Source organism: Martes martes (assembly GCF_963455335.1).
Source record: "Martes martes genome assembly, chromosome: 16".
Taxonomy (NCBI): Eukaryota; Metazoa; Chordata; class Mammalia; order Carnivora; family Mustelidae; genus Martes; species Martes martes.
In genome coordinates, this window is record NC_137904.1 from 32,655,850 (window position 1) to 32,679,495 (window position 23,646).

The 23,646-nt window shown below is 52.9% G+C and overlaps 1 protein-coding gene across 8 annotated transcripts; it reads left to right on the plus strand.

The window, feature by feature from the left end:
- SEPTIN4 (septin 4) lies at positions 1–23,199 on the plus strand (the record flags this gene model as incomplete). 8 transcript variants are annotated; one of them, XM_080827239.1, is made up of 14 exons in its annotated part: positions 1–1,558; positions 2,209–2,257; positions 10,684–10,687; positions 17,022–17,315; positions 17,683–17,776; positions 18,214–18,300; positions 18,796–18,919; positions 21,328–21,462; positions 21,575–21,692; positions 21,782–21,883; positions 22,071–22,167; positions 22,256–22,418; positions 22,608–22,707; positions 22,973–23,199. In XM_080827239.1, the coding sequence occupies 14 exons, from the start codon at positions 1–3 to the stop codon at positions 23,030–23,032; spliced, it is 2,985 nt and encodes a 994-aa protein (XP_080683365.1). In that variant the 3' UTR covers positions 23,033–23,199. The 8 variants fall into 8 exon arrangements, with proteins under 8 accessions (XP_080683365.1, XP_080683359.1, XP_080683362.1 ...); XM_080827234.1 differs by lacking the exons at positions 1–1,558; positions 2,209–2,257; positions 10,684–10,687 and adding exons at positions 11,971–12,071; positions 15,602–15,662; XM_080827236.1 differs by lacking the exons at positions 1–1,558; positions 2,209–2,257; positions 10,684–10,687 and adding an exon at positions 11,959–12,071 and having other exon boundaries at positions 17,022–17,065.
- Between the last annotated feature and the right edge of the window lie 447 nt (positions 23,200–23,646).

Here is a 23,646-nt window from a genome sequence, read left to right on the forward strand (position 1 = left end):
ATGGTCAAGACCAATAAAGCTGGGTCCAAGGTAGCAGTTTCAGCACCAAAAGGGTCTGAGGATACGAACACAACTCCTCAGCGGGAACAAGGGTACATTCTTGCCTCGAGCTCACGACATGCTTCGGTCCAAATGAGCCCTTCACCACATCGAAGATCAGAAGCTGGGCATCTCACCACTCTCCATTCAACATCAGACTATCCTCGATCCAGCTCCCCCCAGTCAGGGCCTGGCCTTGCCGGAACACCCATCCCTCGAGGAAGTGAGACTCGATCAAAATCAGAAACGTACCGCCATCCCTCTCCTCATCGAAAGAGCCAGCAAAGTCAGATAGCTTCCCATGCTGTCCAGATGCAGCGCAACGTTAGTCCATCCAGAGAGGAATCAGCACGAAGAGGGGTTGAGAGCAAGCCAGGGCGTGACATGAGTAATCGCTACTCATTAATCCCAGATGCCAAATCCTCTCGCCGGTTGAGTTTTGTGGACCAGAAGGATAACTTACAAATCTTACAAGAAGACGACCCACCCTCCAAGGTCCAGTACCCACAAGGGGTCAGAATTCGCCGTAGGACTTTAGTTTGCCCAAAGGATGAAGCAGTACAAACTGAACCCATCCGAAAGGGTTTGACGGCTACAGAGATGAGATCTCCAAGGAGACCCTCTAGCCCAGAACATAGCAGTGGTCGTGTCAATGCAGACTCTCGGATAGCCCTGAGAAGGATCCTTGGCCAGGAGTGTGAAATGAATAGTCCCAGCTCAATCTGTACAGAACCCAAGACTTTGCATAAGAATATGAATGTGGAATCGTCCCTCAGACTCTCTGTCCTTAAGGATTTGGATGGTGGACGCCGAGTTTCTGTACGTCCTGATCCCGAGTCTGTCCGCAAGCATTCTGTCTATGCTGACATCAAGCCCTCCCCAAAGATCTTAATATCAACAGAAGTAGAGTCCAACCTGAGGCCCTCAACCCGAGGAGACAGCGAGGTTGGCCGCAGGGTAACCATCTCCCCAGGGGGGCAGTTACTACACCCAGCACCCCAGGTGACATCTCGAGCAATGTCTGAGAGCCCCCCCAAACCTACGTTTGTCACTCCAGAGCGCGGCTATAAGCAGCACACCCAAAGGCCTTCAGAAAGTGTCTACATGTCCCCAGGACCGTCCCAAAAGCCCTCTGTCCATGCAGAACTGGAACTGTCCCCTCGGCCCTTACCCCCTCGGTCCTTACCTAGGTATGGGCCTGATTCCTCATGGTGGACCTTACTCAATCCTGAAGTTGAAACACCCCAAAGCCGGCCGACAACACCTGATTTTGAGTCTGAGTCCCGTCCTCCCCCAGATCCTTTATTGTCCTTTTTTGAAATGGACTCAAGTCCTTTCTGTGAGGAAATGATGTTCCAGAGAGAGAAGGCAAGTCCATCACCACCACCAGCACCAGCAACACCGCCACCACTCTCATTACCAAAGGAGTCTCTAAACCAGGCACTGTTGAGCGAAGTGCCACAGGCCTTCAAGTGTACCTGCAAACAACCCATTGAAAGGTTTAGTGCTTTCTTCGTGGGTATGTGAAGAAGCACTCTGCCCAGGTGCAGTCCCAAAGTAGTGAGGTGGGACATTGGGGTGGGCAGGAAAAGCCCCTTCTTCATTCTGGGCCTCAGAGCTGCCCTCCTGCCAGTGCTAAAGCTAGTCCCACCCGTGAGTCCATTGCTCCATTCCTTCCCCTCCAGCTTCTCTGAGCTCCAAGCTAATGACATCGGTGACGATGCTTGGGCTGGCATCAGGCATTGACTCTTCCAGGCAACGCTGCTTAACCTTTCAATGGAAGGTAGTAGAGAGTGGTTTGCAGGGTGGGAAGTGCGTCCCAAGAATGGAGGAATGAAGAACTGAGCTGGGGTGAGGGCTGGTCAGGACTAGTAAAGAAAATAAGTTTCTCAGGTAAATATTTTGACAACAAAATGGAGAAGGTGGGACATAGATACATTAGGACCCTGACTTCCAAGAGGGAAAAGGCATTAATAGTGGCACAAAGAGGGTGGAGAAAAGGGAGTGGGGAAATTAGTCTTAGTCTTCAGGGGCTCCATGGAGAGGATCAAGGGCTGAGGGCATCTTTGGGAGGAGAAATGTGGAACTAGAAAGGGAGATGTTAAGTAGTGGGGGAAGGGATGTACATCCCACAGTGTGAAAAAAAGCAACAATCTCTGTTACTTTCAGATGTCTCTGAGGAAATGTACACTCGTGTCATCTGTTGGCTAAAAGGTCTGTGCTTTTCCGTCCTATGGATCCATTGTGGGGTCTGGGAGGCAGGAGGACAGGTGGGAGGGTGATCTCTGTGTATCTATAAAGCTAAGTCTGTCAGGACCAGGGTTTGACTTGAAGGAGCAGAGGAAATCCTTATCTTGTCTATAATTCCACTGTTAGTTAGAGTCATTCCTTTGGGACTTGGAAACTTTTTGTTTTCAGGAGCCTCCTTTCAGTGGGAAGTAGTCACTTTTGGAATGGAAAACAATTTAAGCCCATTGCCTTTCAGTTGAGCTGGACTTGCCTCTCATGTGATTTTTTTTTAAAAACCAAAAAACAATTCACCAAGATAAACTACCTATTTCACAGTCTCCCTCAGGGCTGACTCCACACTAATTCAGGTTGCTGGATCTCCTCTTGTCTCTCTCTGGTTCTTCAGAACTCTCCTCAAGCCCCCATAGATGGACCTGGGGAGCATTGACCGCTACCCAGCAGGGTCTTCAGGGATGTCAGGCCTCTGCCTTGAGGCCATCAGTAGGTCCTGTAACGAACTCTAGAATCCTTTTTTTTTTTTTTAAGATTTTATTATTAAGTAATCTCTACACCCAACATAGAACTCAAACTTACCACCCCCCCGAGACCAAGAGTCACATGCTCTACCCACTTAGCTAGCCAGCTGCCCCCAACTCTAGAATCTTTAAGAGAAGTGTCCCCAGACACCCTCCTCCCACTTTGTTCCCTTGACCTCTCTGGTGGGAGGGAAGGTAGGGACCAACCCTCACTTAGCGAATCTTAGTAGCAAGGAGTTCCTACTTTGAATGTTACAGCTCAAAATATGCTTTAGTCTGTGAGCATGAGGGAGGCCAGGGCTCTGGATGAGGAAGTTCCTGGGGGGTTGGGGGAAGAGCCCTGGGAATGCAATCCAGTCCCAACCAGCACAAACCCTCTGAGTGATGGGCAACAAAGAGCAGAGAAGGGCATCCCTGCCCCCCAGAGGGAGCAAAGCTCTATAAAGTTGAGGTTAGTAGAGAATGGACTCTGAAGTTATAGTATTGGGTTTGAGCCCTGTGTTTATTTTCTCACGGTGACCTTGGGTAAGTTTTCTCTCTCCAGTCGTTAGCTTCCTTGTTAATGAGAACGGTAGCAACATCTTAGGATCCTTATAAGGACTGACCAAGCTACTACATGTACAGCATGGTCCTACAGTACTCAACGTGGTGCCTGGCAACAGTGAGCCCTCAGTAAATGCTAGCTGTTGCTATTTGGGCCACTTGCACTTGGAAGGATGCTGGGCCAGGTTATGCCCAAGTCTACTAAATATCTTTAGTAAAATTCTCTTTTTCCCCTCCTGTTGGTACTCTCTGAATTCCATTTGCTGCCCCCTGGGAATGCCCGACTTCTACTTCTCCATTATGACAGATGAGGAGGTAAGAACACCCCTGGGAAGTTACTTCCATTCTTCCTGTGCTCCCCCTTATCCAAGTCCCTCTCTTAACCTCTCATGGAAGTAAGAATGGAGGGAGACAGAAGTGCTCCTTATGGTTGGGCAAGTTGTTCGTTGCACAAGGGCACCTAACAGGGCAAGTGGGGGCTAGAATCCAGCCTGCGTTCCCCTTACCGCACTGTGCACCTGTAGAGCTGCATCTCCCCAGAGGGCGATTTGCACGAAGGCGCTATTTGAAGTAGTTGCAGCCCTGGAGAGATGATAAATCCTGCCAAGTGCTCCGTGTGAAGGCTGTCTGGAAAGCCATACATTGGATCAGTCTCCACTTGGCTCTCCTTGCTACAGCCTAGGGCACTCCAGAAAGGGAACACTTTTCTGGGTTACACACTATTTGAGTTCTCAACTTTGAAAGGCACAAGGTAAACTCTGCTCTCGGCAGCCCTGTGTCCTGAATTTGGCAAAGAGTGTCCTGATTTCACAGTGCATTGTTCCTCTAAGTACTTTAGTTCTTCTTGGCCCATGTTTGATGAGATAGTCTGAGCTTTTCCTGCCTCCGTTCTTTCTCTCACCCTATCTCTACCTTACCCAAAGCCTAGCAATGGCTTCTAATGGGTCCCACCCATGGGCTAGCCCAGGATGGACAGTTAACGACAGAGAGAAACAGAAAACAAACAAGGGAGGTGCGGCAGGATAGCCTGAGCTCAGATAATGAAAGAGCTGAAGGGGAGGTGCCAGAAGTGTGGTTGCCACCCCTTCTTCCAAGGCTTCCTATTCAGCTCTAGGCCCTGAGCTCCACTGTGGGTGGAAACAGCTACGTGTAGAGATTACCTCCATGCAAGACTGTAAATCCCTTTCTCCATCTTCCCTTCTTCTCTTCCTTCCTTCCTCCCTCTATCACTTCCTTCCATAAACAACTTTATTCAGATGCCTAGCACTCTGCTAGGCACTGCTTGGCGGCGGGGTTGTGGTGCGGGTGAAGCATTGAAACCTCAGAGTACACACATTCTTTGGCCATGAGAAACTTACCGTCTGGTTTGGGAGATAAGACACGGACAGGAAACATTTAAACAACAATATGAAATAGTTTGTGCTCAAATGTCCAAATAAATGCAGCAGACTGAATATGGGTTCTTGCAGGATCTTAGGAGAGAGGGAGTCGTCATCAAGGGGATGTGTGTTGTGGCAGGCGGTCAAGTTACACCCTCCTTCTCAAAGCCAGGGTATCTTAATAGCTAGCCTCTTGCTCACTCCTTTGAAGCACTTACATACCTTTGGGAACGGGTTAGTGTTTTCCCTCACTCAGGATATGATGGTTTGGGCTGAGCAAGTTCCTCCCTGTTCCCCCCCACCTTCACCCTCTTTCTTGGTGCATCTTGTTTTAGTTTCGGAAGTCAAAAGCCTTGGCAGCAGGACGGCTCCTTCCCAAAATAGCTCTTATCCTGTCTCGATAATTGCAGCTCTCTAGCCCTGTTCAGCAGCAGGACTGCTCCCCAGAAGCTGGGAAGAGAAGCTGGGGAGAGACGGGGCCTGCTGGTCTTTTCTGGCTCTTTGGAAGTGGGGTGGCATGGAGAAGAGAGTGCTAGGCCTTCCGCATTCTGTCCTCCAGGCTGCATGGCCCACAGGCCATCCCACAAGACAGAATCTGTGGTGCGGATGTCCAAGCCCTCTGGTTCTTCTGATCTGGCAATGGTTGACTGTAGAGTCTGTTCCAGATTCCATTCCTGGCAGGCATTCTCTGGTGGCCAGCCGCAGCTCCTGGCTTGGGGGCGGCCGCATGTTTGTTGTGGAGCTTCACAAGCCCTTCTGGGTCCACAGCTGGGGCCAGAGCCCAGTTCAACCATTTCTCTCTTAAGTGTCAGTCTCTTCCCAAGTGGCTCCTCAAGGCCCTTTTGTCCAAGGAGCAGAGCTTACAGATGCTTCTCCTCCTTGGATTGGTACATTAGGGGCTGGAATCTCCCCAGAGAAGGTTATGCTGGACTGAGGGAAGCATTCCTAATGGTTTTGTTTTTGGTATCAGAACGAGCAAAAGCTCAACAGGAAGGTCCCCTATTGGGTCAGCTGGGGCTGTCCTCTCACACAGCCCTGGGGAATTCCTTGGAATAAAGCAGCTCTTGATGGGAAGGGCTGCAACGCCCCGATGGATGGGGCTGCCTTGGCCCCAAGGTCCTTGTCCTCAAGGCACCTAACCTACTTGCCCTTGAAAACGACGTCTCAGGCTGTCGGCGGCGGACAAGGTGGTTTACTCCCTTCTATGTCTATTAATTATGCAAGAAACCAACTCTGGAAAAGAGGCCAGGAACCAGGGGAAGCCATCTCAGTGATACCTAAGGCAGACTTTGGTGTCTTTAAAGTGACACGTCATTTGGCCTCTGGGATGGTATGACCAGCCTCTCTTTGGCTCTTGAGTCTTGGGGAAGTTTTGCTCAGGTACACTTCCTCGACAGAAAAAAACCCAGAGTCTAGGAGAAATGCTGGGCTGCTCTGCATTCCTGGGAATGTTAACAGAATCCCAGGAGGGGGGCTGCCTGAAAGGAACCCTTGAACCATCTTTCCCACTGCCCTCATTTTCTCTTGCTTTGTATGGAGGCTTGTAGTTGAGAAGAGAGGGAATTGAAAGAATGGAGCAGAGCTGCTGAAAGTGGGGCAGGGCACATTGGGGGGCTTTTCATAACAGCCTGACCCCTGCCACCCAGCTGCTTTTCCTGTCAAGTGATGCCTTGTTCATTTCCAGCTACCATGGGCAGCGCAGTCCAGAGCTGAATGGGAGGCTGATAACCTCTGACCCACACTTGCTATTCTGGGGACAGTCTAGGTTGACCAGCTCATCAGGGTTTGCCTGGGATGTTCCTGGTTTAGCAACCTGTGTCCTGGGACCCCTCCCAGTCCTGGGCAAACTAGGGCAAATGGTGACCCTAGGACAGGCTAAGGTGCAGTGTACCTCAGCAGGAGCCACTGGAAGCACAGGGTAGGGTGTGACATCCTGCCTGCCCTGTGAGACCTGAGCAGATTGTCCCTCTGCCTATGAAATGGGGGCAGGAAAATCCTATGCCCCTCCCTTGGGCTTGATGGCAGAATTGAGGCCAGAATCCCTTGGGTTTTGTTGTTGTTGTTGTTGTTGTTGTTGTGGATGATGTTCTCGGAATGATTCCACCTAGGGAAGAATCTGCCACTTTTGTTTTGGACTCTCTGGTGTATTTCCAGAAGCTGCTCCTTGATTCCCTGCCTGGAACCCATCTCCAACATGGTATCTTACTGTCAGAAGAGCTTGGTGGTATTTGAGATGGTGGGTTTTTCAAGTAAGAGGAGAAATAGTAGGCCTGGGTAGATGAGGGAGCTTGGCTTCAGAGGGCAGAGAGCATCCTTGGGTGAGGAAGAAAATCTGTGACACAGAAGTCACCCTGACAGCTGCTCAGCCACAGGAAGGTTATCCTGAGTGACAGAAACGACCATGTCCCTTTCCCCTCCTTTGCTCAGCTGCCTTGGCCCAGCTGCCATGAGGGGAGAGGCGAGAGACAGCTGCACCTTGGGGGCTGAAGGAACGCCTGGAGGAGGGGAACAGAATGTGAGGCAGTTCCTGAGAGGCACTGAAGGTGGGAGGACAGGGCTGGCCAGAGTCACTTCCTAGGCACGCCCACCACAGGCAAAGTCATTTAGCTCCGGGAGTCTCCACAATGGCTGTTTTTGGGAATTCTGCTCAGTAAGTCTGAAACCAAGACATGCTTTCTAGAGATTGGAGTGCTGTTTAGCTGGGGAGGCTGACTCTACAGTTGGTGGCAGCATGGGCATTCCAATGTCACTTTAGTCTCAGGCTCTTCTCTCATCCCTCTACACCCATTACACATGCACATTCCTCATTTTTTTGGAGGGAAAGCATTTGACATTATGACAGCTGATGGTTGCTGATTTGGTGTTGATAGTTTTCTCATTAGCTGAGATAATAGCTACCACTCATTTTAGTGTCTACACCTTTCTTTCTTTTTTTTTTTTTTAAGATTTTATTTATTTATTTGACAGACAGAGATCACAAGTAGGCAGAGAGGCAGGCAGAGAGAGAGGAGGAAGCAGGCTCCCTGCTGAGCAGAGAGCCTGATGCAGGCTTTGATCCCAGGACCCTGGCATCATGACCTGAGCCGAAGGCAGAGGCTTTAACCCACTGAGCCACCCAGGCACCCCTGTGTACACCTTTCTAAGCATGTTACTTTAGTGAATCTTTATAGCAATCTCATGAGGTGGATTTTTTTCTCCTATTTCACGGGTGGAGAAACTGAGGCTCAGAGCTGGCTCCTCAAAATCGAGAGCACTTTAGGGAGCATCCTGCCCTAGGGATTTATACATGGTATAGAAACCCTTCTTCCATAGCCACATCTTCCTGCAAAGTCACTTCTCAATATTTCAGCAGTACCTTCAGACATCACAGATTACGAAGGGAAAGGCTTTAGTGAGGGTAACATTTGTGTCTCTGCATGTGAACTATGAGGCTGGGAGGTGAGTATGAGCTGGTGAACAGCCAGAATGAAGGGCAAATTCTGGGCCAGTGAAGCCCAAGAGCCTCAAGGCTTGTCTGTGCTCCAAAAATCAGAGTGGAAAGCCAATCAATGAATCCTTTCAGTCAATTCATATTGATCAGATACCTCCTGGGGGCAGAAGCCTGGTCATCCGGGAAGATATGACATCACATGTTCACTGAATTGAAATGAGTAGAGGTTAAAATCGAAGATATACTCCCTGTCCTTGAGGGGCTTGTGGTTAGTTTGGGAGAGAAAAGTATACAGATGGGTCACTTGAAAGGGCATGGACATCGAAGAACCTAACAAAGTCCAGTGAAATGAGTTAGCAAGGCTTCTAGCACAGAGGCACTTGGAGGGTAGTCCAGGTAGACACAAATTTTGACTCTGTATGATGAAGACCTTTGGTAAATTACTGCCCAAAGATTGAAGGGCAGTAGAGTCAGTGAGTTTTTAGCCATGGGAGGTATTCAAGAGCAAGTTGGGAGGTAAGGTGGAGGCCCCCTTGAAGGGGGGTCACACTCCAGTGCATTTGTAAGTCCCATCTCTCAGCTCCTGTGCCCTGCCCTACTGCAGAGAAGGTGCTAGAAGGGCCCTCTGCGTGCCTCTTGCCCTCTGCTGGCTCCAGAACTGCCCCTCACCATAGCCATACAGCAGGTGCCAGGAAACATTGTGCTCTCTGGCCTTGCCACCCATATTTCAGGCCTGCCTCAGGATCCTGGGACACTGGGGAACAATAGGGACCGGGGAGGGGCTTGGGATATTTTGATTTCTTGCCACAGAACTTTCTGGACAGACAAGCTAAGATTTCCTTGAAAGACGCAACCCAGTGCTAGCCCTTTTGGTCCCATTAGAGCCCTCTGACTATATCATCAGTGACTCATCACCTCTGGGGGAAGGAAGGTACAATCAGTTCCTGTATCACTTAAGAGAAACTCTGCTACCCAGAGGCAAGAGTGGCCTTTGCTAGTCATACAGATCTGAGATCCTGATTTCCTGTGGTAATCACTATTTATTCTTAGCTTTTGAACCCGGGCCTTGGCTTGGTCCACGTGCAACATCTTTGTTTAGTTTGGTGCCCCACAACCTTCACCCATGGGTAGGCAGGAAAGGTCCAATGGCAGGGGCCAGGAGTTTTTTTTACACAGACCACATTGGCCTGACCTAAGCAGAGGGAGCCCTGTCTAGCAGGCTGGAGGTGTGTGCTGATCTGAGTTTCTCAGGAGATTCAGGCTTTGTGCCAAACAAAGTGTCCACTCCCCAGAGCCTTGGCCTGCATACCCTGACTCCAGCGGTGCCTGGGAAATTGTACTCTAGTTAAGGATGTCAGTTCCTGGTGGGATGTTGAATCTTAAGGAAGAGCCAGAGCTCCAGGAGCTGAGGGGCACTGAGGCAATGTCGGGTGGCCACGTGCTAACTGGAGGTGGGGAGGAGCACTCAGTGGTCAGTGACCCATACAAGGGCTGCTGCATCTCGGCTTCACTTCCACCTGGGTGTCAGACTCTACCATACCAACCCCAGAACAGGAGCGCTAGAGTTGTGGGGAGTCCGGTCCTAGCTTTCAGTGGGAGAAATGGAGGCCTAGAGAGGGGAAGGGACATTCAGGCAGTAAGATAATCACTTAAGCAGGCATGGGGTCCTAAGCCTAGGCCAGGTTCTCTCAGAAACCCAGAGTGCGGCAGGGCTAGCACTCAAGGTTTATGGAATGGCTCAAAGTCTGATGGAATGGCTCAAAGTCTGCCTTTAGCTTTTAACATGCTTTTAGGATGCTTCCTGTCGGGCATCGGATACAGTGATTACAAAGGCACTGTGAGCACCAAGCTCCTTAGAGTCTTGGCTTAAAGATGAGTCCCACAGTCCCAGGCCTCTCCTAGGGGCTCACTTCCCTTAAACAAGCTTGGGCACCAACGTGCCTCAGGACACACAGAGCTCGCTGGCGCCTGGGCAGCAGGTGCCAGCGCAGAGCTGGGATTCCAGCCGCAGCTGAGGATGAGCTAGCCGAGCTGCTTTCTGAGATGTGTCTGTGTCTACACTTGGACTACAGCCAGGGACTGGGGCGGTGGGAGGAGGGAACTTACAATTGTGGAAAACAAGGCTTTGTGATGGAGCCTGTCTTCCTTGACATGGGCTTCCCCCCCCCCCCCGGCCTAGCACCCCTAGCCCAGGCCGTGCAGAATGCCAGTGGAAGTCTTATGAGAGCATACATGAGTACTAGTGGCCTACAGCTAGTTCCCAACAGTGGGGCTTTGTGTAGCTGGAGTTTGATGTTCGGGTCTGACGGCAGCAGCTGCTGCTACTTCTGCAGCATTCCAATAGCCATTGGTTTTTCTCTAAAGAAACTCTTTCATGTCTTTGTTTTCCTTCAGATCTCTTGATCTAGCGCAGGCCTTTTCCAGGAACCTCTCTATACCTTCAGAGGTTCCCTCTTATCTGAGCCAAGCTGCTGGCCCTTATCCTAATTTAATCCTCTCATTTTCTGGTGTGGAAAATGAGGTCCAGAGAGGTAAAGTGAGTTGCCCAAGGTCACCCAGCTAGGAAGGTTTCTCCTCAGCTTGCTAGCTTATGAATACACCTGATTTCTTTAAGCAATGGCACCCCTCCTTCCATCCTTCAGTCCACCAGTGCCAAATATCCAATAACATCTCCAATAGCCATGCCTCGTTTTCTGAGCTGGTTCTCATCTGCATACCTAGGCCCTTTCCCTCTCTTTGCTAAGTTCTAACTTGATCCCAACCATGACCACTGACAGATCAGACAGAAATAGGATAGGCAGGCTCTGGCACTTCCACTGAGAGAGAGCGAGCCATGTTGTACGTGGGCCTCAGTTTTGTCTAAAGCGTATTCGGGCCAGTCAGCCTGCTCTGGGGAAGGCTCTTGGGAATCAGGGAGAGGCATGCTTCTGGAAACTTCCACAGAAGCTGACCAGCTCAGACCTGTATTAGCTCAGGAAATCCCTACCAACTCCCCACAGTCTAAGCATCTACTTCTCCCTTGCTGCTATGACCCTTCTGAGCCTCTAATACCTCTAAAGCTGCTGGGGCATCTGTCCCCACAGCATCTCACCTGTTTGCCCAGTGTAGAACTGGCTCAGGCCTGGGCTGGCCTCTCCTGAGGCCCTCCCACTTTCCTCAGCCTCAGACAAGGCTCTACTGCCCCATAAAGGCCACTAGGCCGCTTCCCTTCCACCCTTCCAGCAGATGATCCCTGGATAATTTATGCAGCAAATCTTCTTTAATCTTTAATCTAGGGTCCTGCAGGAAGGGAACCTCTTGTCTCTTCTTCATAGTTTGGGTAGAGGTAGAGAGCCTCTGACATTCTACCTTAGGAGGTGTGGAGTATGTAAGGACAACCGATAACTTGGACGTCAGTCGGGTTCATTTCCTGCAAACCTTTGGTAACTAATGGTTTCTCCCCCAACTCGTGGGGCAAAACCCCTCTCCTTCCAAAAACATCTCCTCCTGGGGATGCCAGGTGGGCCCTTCCTTTTTCTTTGGGGATTTGCTCAAGCCCCCACTGTGATGTGCTGCCCGAAGAGGCCACTTTTAGGGGCTGAGTAAGGAAGAGCCAGGTGACCAGTGCAGCGCTGTCCTAAGCTCCTCTGCGCACCCTTCGCTTCCCGGGGTCTCGGGCTGCAAGGCCCACCGCACGCACCGCCCGCCGCCCGCCTCCGGCCCCGGGCACCCCGGCAGGCGCCGGCGATCTCTGAGGGCAGGCCCCGCCCCAGGGCCGGCTGGCCCCGCCCTCGCCACCAGGCCCCGCCCCCGGCCGGTCCGCACTCTGGGCGGCGGGCGGGGGCCGGCTGTCCGGCGAGGTCGGCTCGCAGCTTCGGCCGCGGGTCCCTCGGACGCTGTCCAGGCGGAGCTGGCCCGGCCCGGGCTGCAGCCATGGTAAGGCGCGCGGGCGCGGGGCAGGGCCGGGGCGCGCAGGGCCCTCTGCTCCCGGCGGCTCCGCGGGGACCCGCGGCGCAGCAGCCCCGGCTGTGCGGGGCGGGAGGCGCTGTCTCCGGCTGCGGGCACAGGCGGGCAATGCTGGTGGACGGCGCTGCGTTGCAGCTTCCAAGTTTCTCCCTCTGATTCGAGCGGCGACGGAGCGGACCCCGAGTCCTGGGGTGCTGCCGGTGTTCTTGGACCGAGGGGTGGGTCGGTGCTGAGCGGAGGTGGGGGTGGGGGCCCGCCAGCAGAGACGCGCATGTTGGGCTGGGGAAGGCGCGTCAGCGACAGGCGGAGCTGAGGGTCCCCCACCCTTGCCTGGGTCAGCTGTTACCTGGGTGACCCCTCCTCACCCACCTGCCCTGGGTTCAGGGGCCAGGACCAACTTCCTTTGGGAAACACACAGAGGAGGCCTACAGACACTGCCTGCCTCCCCAGGAGGGATGGTGAGACGCTTGGGCCCTCTTTCCTGCAGCCTGGCACGGAGCAGCTCCCAGGCTCTTCCCACTGCGTCCTCTGCCCGGGGGACCCCTGAGAGAGCGAAGCCTAACCCACCATCTTACCCATGGGATCAGCTCTGTCCCTCTGCCTCTGAGACAGGAACCATGGGAAGCTTCCTCCTGCTGCATTGTACACTCCCCCACTCCCAGACCAGGTCCCTCTGCAGCAGTGCGGGTTGGGGGAGCTCATTCCCGCCACCTGTCTGGAGGAGAAATAGTCACACCCCCCTGCCTCCTGGGACCCCCAGGTGGGAAGCTTTGATGTCTGACTATAAGGGGGTCAGCTTTTCTGCTGCCATCCTTGCCACAGCCTGCCACAGACGCATTATGAGGGGGGTCAGGGTCTCTGGCCCTCATGCCAGCCTCTCCTCCCAGTTTGGAAGCCCCCCAGCCTTTGCCCTCGCCTTGGGAGGCACAGGCTGTTTACAGAAGGAGGAGATCCATGATCATCAGCCTGTGGGGCAGGATGTTGGCTGTGGGCAGCCTCCAGAAAGGAACTCCCTGGGCCCACTGGAATCAGAGGCTTCCAGGTCTGGAAAGGCCAACATTTGGAGCTTTTGTCTTTCAAGCTGTGTCTAGGCTGAGGCCCAAGGCTTGGCTAGGAAGTCTTGGTGACCTTGTGACCTTCCCCAGAAGGGGGTTCCTGGGAGAGGCCAAGTGGTGCTTGTTTTATCCCTGCCCCACTTCTCCCCACATGGGTACGGACACAGTGATTGTTCCAGTGATGGAAGCCTGGGGGAGCATGGACTATCCCCAATGCCAAGCCCAGCAGGGACCAAGAGGGGCTTTTTCTGCCACACACTAAGTTCAGTTCAGCTGAGGTCTTGGTGCTTTCAGCTTGGCTGAAGCCACCCTGTTCTTCTCTAATTAAAAGACACCCCACCACCACCAGAGTCGTCAGCTGTTAGGCCCTTTAGGCCCAGTTCTTAGGCTGACTGGTTCATGTCAAGCCAGACTCCTCTGTAAGGGGTCTCTCTCTGAAAGGAGATCAGTATCCCAGCTACTTTGGAGGTCAGTGGGGACAGTGGGGGAGTGCTCTCCAGCCCAGGAACCCAACGGCGTTTCAGTTTGCATGGGAAAAGAATGACAGGCCAACATTAAAAATTATCCTGTGACTTGAAATATACCTTCTCTCCTCAGGTTCAAAAGCTTGAGGTATCTCTCCCCGGCCTTCCTGAGAGGCAAGACAGGGCCATTCACAATTGGACATTAAGGCCCTGAAATTAAGATAATATTCAAAATCACAGAGGGTGTTTCTGGCCAAACCAGAAACGCTGGTCTTCCGACTCCATGTGCACACTCCCAGCCAGGCCCCTCGGTCTGTCTCCCACTTAATTGGCCATTCTGAAGCTTCTGGGATGCCACCTTCCCTTGGGCCAGAACTCATGCCCCACCGAGACCAAGTGCTAGCAGCTTCTCCACTGACTCTCTGGGAACAGTGGGGTGATGGAAGTGATATAGGTCCCCGTGAGTCAGAGGTCAGGTATCCTTGGGTGGGAGGAGTCCCCTGTGGCTAGGACTCTGCAGGGAAATCTAGGGGCAGATTTCCCAAGACAGTAGGGTTCCCTGCTAGGAAAACACAAAGGGACATTTGGGCAGAAAAGCAGGGCTGTTCCCATGAGAACATATTTCCAGGGGATTATAAGACCTCCTACCCTACTTCAGCACTGCTTAAAGTTAAGGTGAAAGAGATTGGAGTCCTTTAGGAGTGGAGTCTCCTGGGTGGCTGTCCCCATGTACCCATGGGCCAGATCACCTTGGGGACAGCTCAAGACCCTCTGGCAGGCCTCGGGGTCCTTGGGGGTTAATAGGAGAGGCCAGGTTGATCAAGAGCCTGTGCTGCAGACAGACTTGGGAGGCTGATGCTGTGCCCACCGGGGTAGGCAGCGGGCAGGCATCATGGGACAGCCAATCAGAGGAGGAGGGGACTGCAGAGAAACAGAGTGATCCTGCTGCAGCTGAGCTGTCCTTGGAGGGTGGGAGCCAAGGGAAAGGGAGGAGGAGGGGGTGGGGAACGACATTCCACAGGCTTTTTTGGCCCCTGACAGAGACGGGGGGGGGGGGGGGGGGGGTCAAAGAGAAAGGGAAAGGAGCAAGCCAGGAAGCTGGATTACAACAAGAGCATCGGGATCAGGCTGTTTCCGTGTGTGAGGAACTTTGCCTGGGAGATAAAATTAGACCTAGAACTTGCCGAAGCCTGGGACATGGACCATTCACTGGGATGGCAAAGCAGTTCTGTCCCTGAGGACAGGACTGAAGCTGGGGTAAGGTGCTTCTCTGGGAGATGGGGGGGACCTGACCTCTCTCCCTCCTGCCTTGATGGGGATTGGGGCTTTAAGTCAAAAAATGATCTGGTCACTGTGAGAGCTGGGATTGGGGGAGGGCAGATAGGAGGTGAACACCCTAGTGTCCTAACTCCTTGTCTACAGCCCCTGTGGGGCCCTCCCTGATGAGCAGCCAAGACTGGCAGGGAACCCAGGAATGGTGGGTTCCTGGTGACTATTGGAAGACTGGGGATGTTAGGGGTCCCCATCAGTGTCTTCCTTTCTCCCTTAACTACTGCCCCTCTGCTCAGTGTCCTTGCGGAAACCTGGTGGAGCATAGTCGTCTTTCACTGGGACCAAGTGCTGGGTCACTTTGGGGTTATGCAGAGAGGCAGGGTTTTCTGGAATTCCCCAGACTCTAGCTGCCAGAAAACAAGACCTGCTGCGCCCCATCCCTCCCACCCCCCGCAGCCCCGTCCCTTCTCTGTTGCCATATAATGAATTCTCCAACCTGGGACACTTTGTGTGAAAAGGGGCACAATTAATCAGTATTCCAGGACAGCAAACAAACTAGGATGGGCAGTTACTCCACTGGGATCCCACAAATATTATGGGTGAGAAAAGCCCATTAGGCTTGCTTCAGGACAGCCTCTTTTGTTCACTAAGCCCCCACATGCTGGTTCCAGTTCCAGGCTAAAGGGCCTCTTTCCTTCCCTCTGTCCAGGGGGGCCCTGGAGACTATAGCTACAGGCAGGTGTGGGGACGTGAGAGGCGACAGCCTGAAGGTAATTCTTAGGGGACTTTTCCCTGCATCCTCTCTATCTCAGTCCCTTCCCTCTGGCATAAACCTGGCAATGTGTATGTCTGCCTCCCTCAATTCTTGCTCTGTAAACTGGGGACCTGCAGAAGATTGTGGCCATCTTGTCTCCCCGCACTCTGACCGGGACTCCATAGTGGTCTGGGATAGCCCCCACTGGCTTGGCCAAAACCCAGAGAGTGAGTCAGCCGCTGAAGCCGGCCCTTGTCCATTGTCTGGAGGTGGCATGTAGATATTGTGAGGCAGAGCTGAGCCCAGCACTGCCAGGCACTCCACAAAGGGGGCTGGCTCCCAAATGAGAGAGGAAGTTTTTGGGTCTAGAGGGGATGGCAGGAGTTGGGGGGAAGTGACCTCTCTTCCAAATTGGACAGGGGGTGGACAGGTCTCTACAGAGGAGTTGGCCACTCTTTGCCTACTCACCCCTGTGGTTCACGGCTCAGGCCAGATCCCCTCCTACACTGCTGGCTGAAGCTTACCCCAGGTAGAGGGGGCAAGAGACAACCAACGGGTGTTTCCTCCTGCATGTCCCTCCCAGTTAGGGGCTGTCAGCAGCCTAGCGTACTCATATCTTCCCTCACTGGGTCTCTCCCAGCTCATTTCCATCCCGCGCTCAGCATCCACTGGCAGGTTTACCTTTCTGTCCTCTGGCCTCGGCACAGGTTCCAATGTGGCACGGTGTCTGGTTGGGGGGGTCAGATCAGCTATGCTGAGCTCTTTGCAGTGAGCCCTGGGAAGTGGGCACCCCCAGTAGAGTCTGCGCCTCGGTGCTAGAGCTCACTGACCTGCAGTGACGGCTGGCACAGAGCCCTTCTGGCCCTTGATTTACCTGGGCCGGCAGCTCCCTTCACCCCACCCTACTCTCCGTCCCCCATTCTGACTGACTATCTGCACTCTCCTTGAATCCTGAACCATGTCCTCCTCTCAGCTCTAACGCCTCCATTGCTCCCTGTTCTTCAGTCTGGCTTCCTGGCCTTTAGGGCAGCCCCTGGACCATGTCTTGGCCAGACCCCCAGGAAGGGCAGGGCAGTGAGCACCCTGTTGAGAGGGAGCATCAGGCCTGGAGCTACTCAGACCCCAACAGCAGTTGAAAGGACTTTGGGGGCTGCCCAGGGCTGCTCCTGGATCCTGGGGTCTCTCCTGATGTCTCCGCTGGGAGGTCCAAGAGCAGATGAGGGAGGGATGGGGAGCACTTCCCTGTGGCTTGGCTGCTAGTGCAGTTTCTTTCCCTTCTAACTGCAAGCGCTTTCCTCTCTCTCCCTCTTACCTTCTCCTGTCTTCCTCCTCCGTTCTCCCCTTCGTGCCACCTACCCACCCCCCACCCCCCCAGATCAAGCGCTTCCTGGAGGACACCGATGACACAGAACTGAACAAGTTCGTGAAGGATTTCCCAGGAAGCGAGAGCTGCCACCAACCAGAGGCCAAGACCTGGGGTTCCAAGCCCCAAGTCCTGGAGCCAAGACCCCAGGCCCCGGACCTCTACCAGGATGACCTGGAGTTCAGAACCCCCTCGTGGTCCCAGGCTTCTGACAGCCAGCAGTGCTTCTCTGCCTCCGCCCCTCTCAGCCCCTCAGCCCGGCCCCGCAGCCCCTGGGGCAAGCTTGATCCCTATGACTCCTCTGAGGTAGAACCTCCAGCCCTTGGCCTTCGGTGGGCTGGTACAGGAAGACCCAGGGAGGGAGCAGAGAGATCCCGAGTGTATGTGCGTGTATGGGCACGTGTGTTTGTATAGGTGTGTGCACACGCATGCATGCATGTTGACCTGGGGCTCTCTGTCCTGTGTCAGCCCTAGCTCTGTGGCATTGACCCTCATGTGCACTGGAAACTGTTAGCAGGGGCAGAAGCCTAGCTGGTGGCCCTGGATGGGCCCTCGAAGGAGTCTGACAGTGCTCCTCTAGGGCGGGGGCAGAGACCTAGGGGGGAGGGAGAAGGCTGGTGTTGGGTCCCCTCCTGCCTCTTGCTCTGATGCACTCTGCCTTCCTGTCCATTAGGATGACAAGGAGTATGTGGGCTTTGCGACCCTACCCAATCAAGTTCACCGGAAGTCTGTGAAGAAGGGCTTTGACTTTACCCTCATGGTGGCAGGTAGAGGAGGGGAAGAGCTGGACTGGGTAGGGGGTGTTGCAGGTAGGGATGGTATATATGTGGGGAGGGGGTATGGGTAAGGAAGGAAAAAGCAGCCAGTGGTTGTGTCTTTTTGGCAAATAACCAAGAGCTGTGGGTAGCCAAAAGTGTATATGTGGGGGGTGAGGGGACGTTGAAGTGGTATAAAGAACACTTGATCAACAGCTTTCCAATATTTGCCTTTTTCTGTGTGACCTTGGGCAATCTCTTACCCTCGCTGGGCCTCATTCAAATAAGAAGGCTGGACAAGCTGTTTTCTCCGCTCCCTTCCAGCTCTAAAATGCTATGGTTGGTTGTCTGTTCCCAATTAGATAAGAAAGCAGCTCCCTCCACAGCTTGTTCTAGTGGGGTTGCCTCTTGACTATAGCTCTTATCTTCTGTCCTCTCTCCCCCATCAGGAGAGTCTGGCCTGGGGAAATCCACTCTTGTCAATAGCCTCTTCCTCACCGATCTGTACCGCGACCGGAAACTCCTCAGTGCTGAAGGTAAGGAAAGGAGAGGGGGCGTGCAGACAGGCCTGCAGACTTGGGAAATCAAACCCACACCAGAGCCTGGGGGCTGGGGCCTTCCCCAGCAGGCAGGAAACCATGGCTTCCTAGAGGGATTGACGGCATCTCTCTGTAGGCCTATGTAGCCTGGCAGCCCACCAGCCAGCTCCCTAAAGATTTGGGTGCCGAAGCAGGGCAGGGACCAGAATCCTGCTCTCTGAGTCTCTGACCCCCAAAGGATTCCAGGAATCCAAGAAAAGAGCCGGGAGCAGAGAAGAGGCTGGGGCCAGAGCCAACAGCCACCGGCATTTCCTGTGTTGGGAAATGTGCTCCTTGCTGGTTCCCAGAGAACAGGCCCCCAGTCAGCTTGGGGTGGGAAGGGGGGCAGTGTGGATGAGGCAGTCTGGGCAGCAGAGCTGGTTGGGGTGGGTGTTTTGTCCTGACTGGGCAGGTCCTTGCCCTTGCCCTGGCCTCAGTTTCCCCCTTCTCCAGAGCGGATCGTGCAAACTGTGGAGATCACTAAACATGCAGTGGATATAGAAGAGAAGGGTGTGAGGCTGCGGCTCACCATTGTGGACACACCGGGTTTTGGGGATGCAGTCAACAACACAGAGTGGTATGTCTTGACCAAGCACAGTCCCAGATGCCCTCTTCCCATTACACACACACACACACACACACACACACCCACGAGCATCCATTGGCAAAGACATAACCAAAATTCTCAGGAGGAAAGTCTGTGGCTTTGAGCATGCCACTGCTCCTTACGGGGTAGCTGTCTCCTCTGTAAAATGAGAGGGAAAGGGTTGGAATAGATGCTCTTTCATGTCCTTTGTGACTCTGACCTATACTTAGTGGGGGTGAAGATCTAAGTTAAGTAAGCCTCAAAAAAGTAAATCCAACTGAAAACATGTAGCACAGGGCCTGACATCTAGTAGTTGCTCAATAAACATCCCCTTCCTTCCTTCCTTTTCTTTCACCAGCCACATTTTAGGTGCCACAAACAACTTTTATTAAAGGGATGAGAGTGCCTTGAGGAATGGGTGAGGAGGGGAAAGAAGAGGCGAAGGGGAGACAAACAGGTTGAACTTTGTTTAAACTCCAGGCACCCTCTAGGCTAGAAGAAAGGGTGGCTTTGCCACACATGCCATTATCCTTGGCTTTCTTTTTTCAGGAACTGGAGGGATGCTTAGATAATGGTCAGACCCAAGTGAGTGGAAGAGAAGGAGAATGAGTGATAAAGACAGGAGAGAAGGGGGTGCCCTTAATGAAGTCAGGCAGGGGGTGCTAAGACCACTAGACTGAGTTCAGACCTTGACCCAGCATTAAGTAACTGCGTGGGCTTGAGCAAATGACAGCATTCCTGTTTCTTCAGCTGAAACATCCCGGCCTTACCACTTTGCCCAGTTGATCTGAAAATCACCCCAAATGACACATGTGAATGTGCATTAAAAATGAAAGTAAAGAGCCATTTACACTCATGGATTTTAAGATTATAATTGCAGCACCAATGCGAAATATAAGTGCAGGGTCCCTTGTTGAAAATGGTGACAAATTTCAAGATGGCCACTGCAGAGAAGCAAACCAAGGGTGGGCCCTTCTGAGATCAGGGCCCTGTGCTGACTCCACAGGTGGCCCGCCCAGAAAGCTGACCCTGGGTAATTGCCTCACAGACTCAGCAGACCCTTATGGACCTTTCTGTGCTCTGTCTGGAGGCTTTATCATTACTGTATGTGATGTTTTGGCTTAACGTGCGGATTCATCTTCAACTGCAGAGTCTTAGCCTTGAGGGGAGGGCCATTTCTTCTTATAATCTTGCCCTGGCACTGTGCTGGCACACAGTTTGTGGTCTCCTGATGGAAATATTCCCGAAGGATCGAGGTGGCCTCCATATCATCATTGCTAGGTATATGTCTCAGCACCCGGGGCTTGCTGTGAAACTCTACGCCTGCCAGCACCTGGTTCCTACTGTAGCAAGTATCATCCCCTCCTTCAGTCAATCTACTTACCTCTTCCTCCTTTCCCTCGCAGTAGTAATTTCATTTGTTTGGCCTTTCACAGTATACAGTGCTATTGCACATACATTCGTTCAGTCAACCAGCAGGAATTTATTGAGCACATACTAGGTGTCCAGCCAGTGCTGGGCATTTTAAGGGCTACAGAACAAGTGTGAATCATCCTGATTTGTGAGTGGCTTCTGGTCCTAGTGGGGGTTGGGGGTGGGGGAGAAGCTGTTCTCTCACATGTGTGTCAATCAGCTCAAGTTAGTGAATAGGCCAGGCAGTGTTGCAGCAAGCACTCCGAGGAGTCAGAAGGTCAAGGGCTTGGGTGGGTAGAAAATTTGCTAGCCAAAATGATCTGGATGGTCTCTTAGTTCCTTCCTATATGAAATGAAAGTGACGGTGCTTACGTGTTCACCTGTCTGGGCACCTGTCAGCAAGGATGAGGCTAAATAACAGAAGAGCGAAAGACTTGAAAATTGGAGTTCTTGAATGTGTGTGTGTGTGTGTGTGTGTGTTTATAAAATCTTATGATGTATGATTTCATGGTGTGGTGGAGAGAAGGGCAGAGCACTTTGCGCACTGGAAGGAGTCTTCACAGAAGAGAGAGTTCTTGGCTATGGCCTTGAAGGATGGGGCAGGCTTAGAGAGGTGGAGGCGAGGGTAGAAGCACATGAGCAAAGGTTCAGAGGCTGGACTATGAACTTGACTGTGAATGTGACTGAGGGCTTCCAGCTGATGTTCACCTGCAGGCACATTATTCTTACTGGTCTGATCACCTCGGTCTCCTCTCATCAAACTAGTATTTATTGAACTTTGCCTGTGTGCTTCGTCTGGTTTTCTAGTGGGACGGGCGAGATACACCCCTGTTGCGCACAGGTACCTCCCTGAAGACGTGGGCAAGCAAGCCAGGGAATAACAGAGGCTTGAGGACACTGCCCAGGGCGTGGGCCACTCGTAGTCCCAGACCTCAAGAGGCAGTCCCCACTCCCACAGTTTCTCTGCTTGTCTGTCCCTGCCCCAGCTGGAAGCCTGTGGCAGAATACATCGACCAGCAGTTCGAGCAGTATTTCCGAGACGAGAGCGGCCTGAACCGCAAGAACATCCAAGACAACAGGGTGCACTGCTGCCTGTACTTCATCTCACCCTTTGGCCACGGGTATGGTCCGAGCCTGAGGCTCTTGTCACCGCCAGGTGCTGCCAAGGGAACAGGCTGAGAGCGCCAGGGCGGGGCTGCTGCTAGCCTGTGGTCACACATTCCTGTTCCCCAGGCTCCGGCCGCTGGATGTTGAATTCATGAAGGCCCTGCATCAGCGGGTCAACATCGTGCCTATCTTGGCCAAGGCGGACACACTGACACCTCCTGAAGTGGAACGCAAGAAACGCAAAGTGAGGGAAGCTGGTGGGGGGAGGGGAGCAGGTGGGCTTCTGGAAAGGATGGGGTCCCCAGAACTGTGGGCCCCTCATGTGTTTGCCAGATCCGAGAGGAGATTGAGCGCTTTGGAATCAAGGTCTATCAGTTCCCAGACTGTGACTCTGATGAGGATGAGGACTTCAAATTACAGGACCAAGCCCTAAAGGTGGGACCACCCCAGGGCATCCCTTTTCCATCTTGTTTCTTTGGAGTAGAAAAGGGAAGTAGAATTCTTTGTAAGGGGTGGGAGAGGACCCTGGTTTCCTAGAGTGAAGCAGAGAAAATAGAGATATAGGTGGAAAGAAACAGGTAAGAGTGGGGGGTATTGACAGCCCCCCCCCAACTTCTTCCAGGAAAGCATCCCATTTGCTGTAATTGGCAGCAACACCGTGGTAGAGGCCAGAGGGCGGCGAGTTCGGGGCCGGCTCTACCCCTGGGGCATCGTGGAAGGTAAAACACTGAGCTTGTGACCAGGGTATCTCCTTGCCCTCAGAAGCTCTCCCCATGCTCCTGGCTGACCCCTAGCCTTGCTATGCAGTGGAAAACCCAGGACACTGCGACTTTGTGAAGCTGAGGACAATGCTGGTGCGTACTCACATGCAGGACCTGAAGGATGTGACGAGGGAGACACATTATGAGAACTACAGGGCACAGTGCATCCAGAGCATGACCCGCCTGGTGGTGAAAGAAAGGAATCGAAAGTATGGCCAGAAGCCAGGACAGAGGGCGGGGTGTGGGTGTGTATGTGTGTGTGGAGGGTGTGGGGATCCCAAGCACAGCCTTGGGTGAGAACAAGCCCTTCCTTGGTTCTTCTTCAGGCCCTGGGCTCAGTCCAAGCAGATGCTGGGGTCCCCTTAGCCTTACCAAGTCCCTTTCCCCCTTCCCCTCAGCAAACTGACTCGAGAGAGTGGTACCGACTTCCCCATCCCCGCTGTCCCACCAGGGACACATCCAGAAACGGAGAGGCTGATCCGAGAAAAAGATGAGGAGGTGAGAGCAGTATGGGGTGGTAGGGATTGACAGCATGGAAGGTCCCTGCTTAGTTATAAACCTCAGTATTTCGTGGTTTGAGAGTAGGAAGATCCAGCTCTGGGACCTATTTGGGTCCTGGATTGAGGGATTGATTCTTCTACCCAGGGTCTCCATCATACCTCTGGGCTACGATGGCCCTGGCTAAGGGTTCAGAGCTTGGGTGCACTTCCCTAACACTGTAGAATTCTAAATGGCCCCATTTCGCTGTGTGTGCCTGTTCCAGCTGCGGCGGATGCAGGAGATGCTGCACAAAATCCAAAGACAGATGGAAGAGACCCATTAGCTGGCTTTCAATCCTGGATATTTAAATCTCCTCCTCATCCTGCCCAGGCCAGCCCCTCCCAGCACCAGCTCTGCTCAGGCCCCTGCAGCTACTGCCACTTCGCCTTACGTCCCTGCTGCCTCCCCAGAGACTCAGAGGAAATAAAGTTTAACAAGTCTATAGCTGCCTTCTGGTGTCGCTGTCTGTGTCTTTACCACCTCCTGGAGACAAAGAAGATCCTAGGACCCATTTTTTAAAGGGTGCTGAAGGAGGGTGCTGGTTTCTGGCTTTTAGCAGGAAAGGGGGAGTAGGGGACACTTTCCTCTCCTATGACGGGGTTCAGTCTCCGCTTAGAATTCAACCTGGCCTCTCCATCATACTGACCACTTCTATCCTGCCTTTCTTATCTGGGGCCTGACCCGCTCTCCATCTTTTGCACATACAGTATTTTCAGTTCTATAGATGCTTTGGATCTGATATCCACTCTTGGGAAAATATGGTATTACCTGCATGCAGCTTCCTGACTTCCTATTTCCCCTGATTTGGGGAAAGGGGTATACATACAATTAAGGTCTGCACTCCAAGAAGCCTGTGCTAGAACACTGTACAAATACTGAAAGCCTTGGGATCATCCA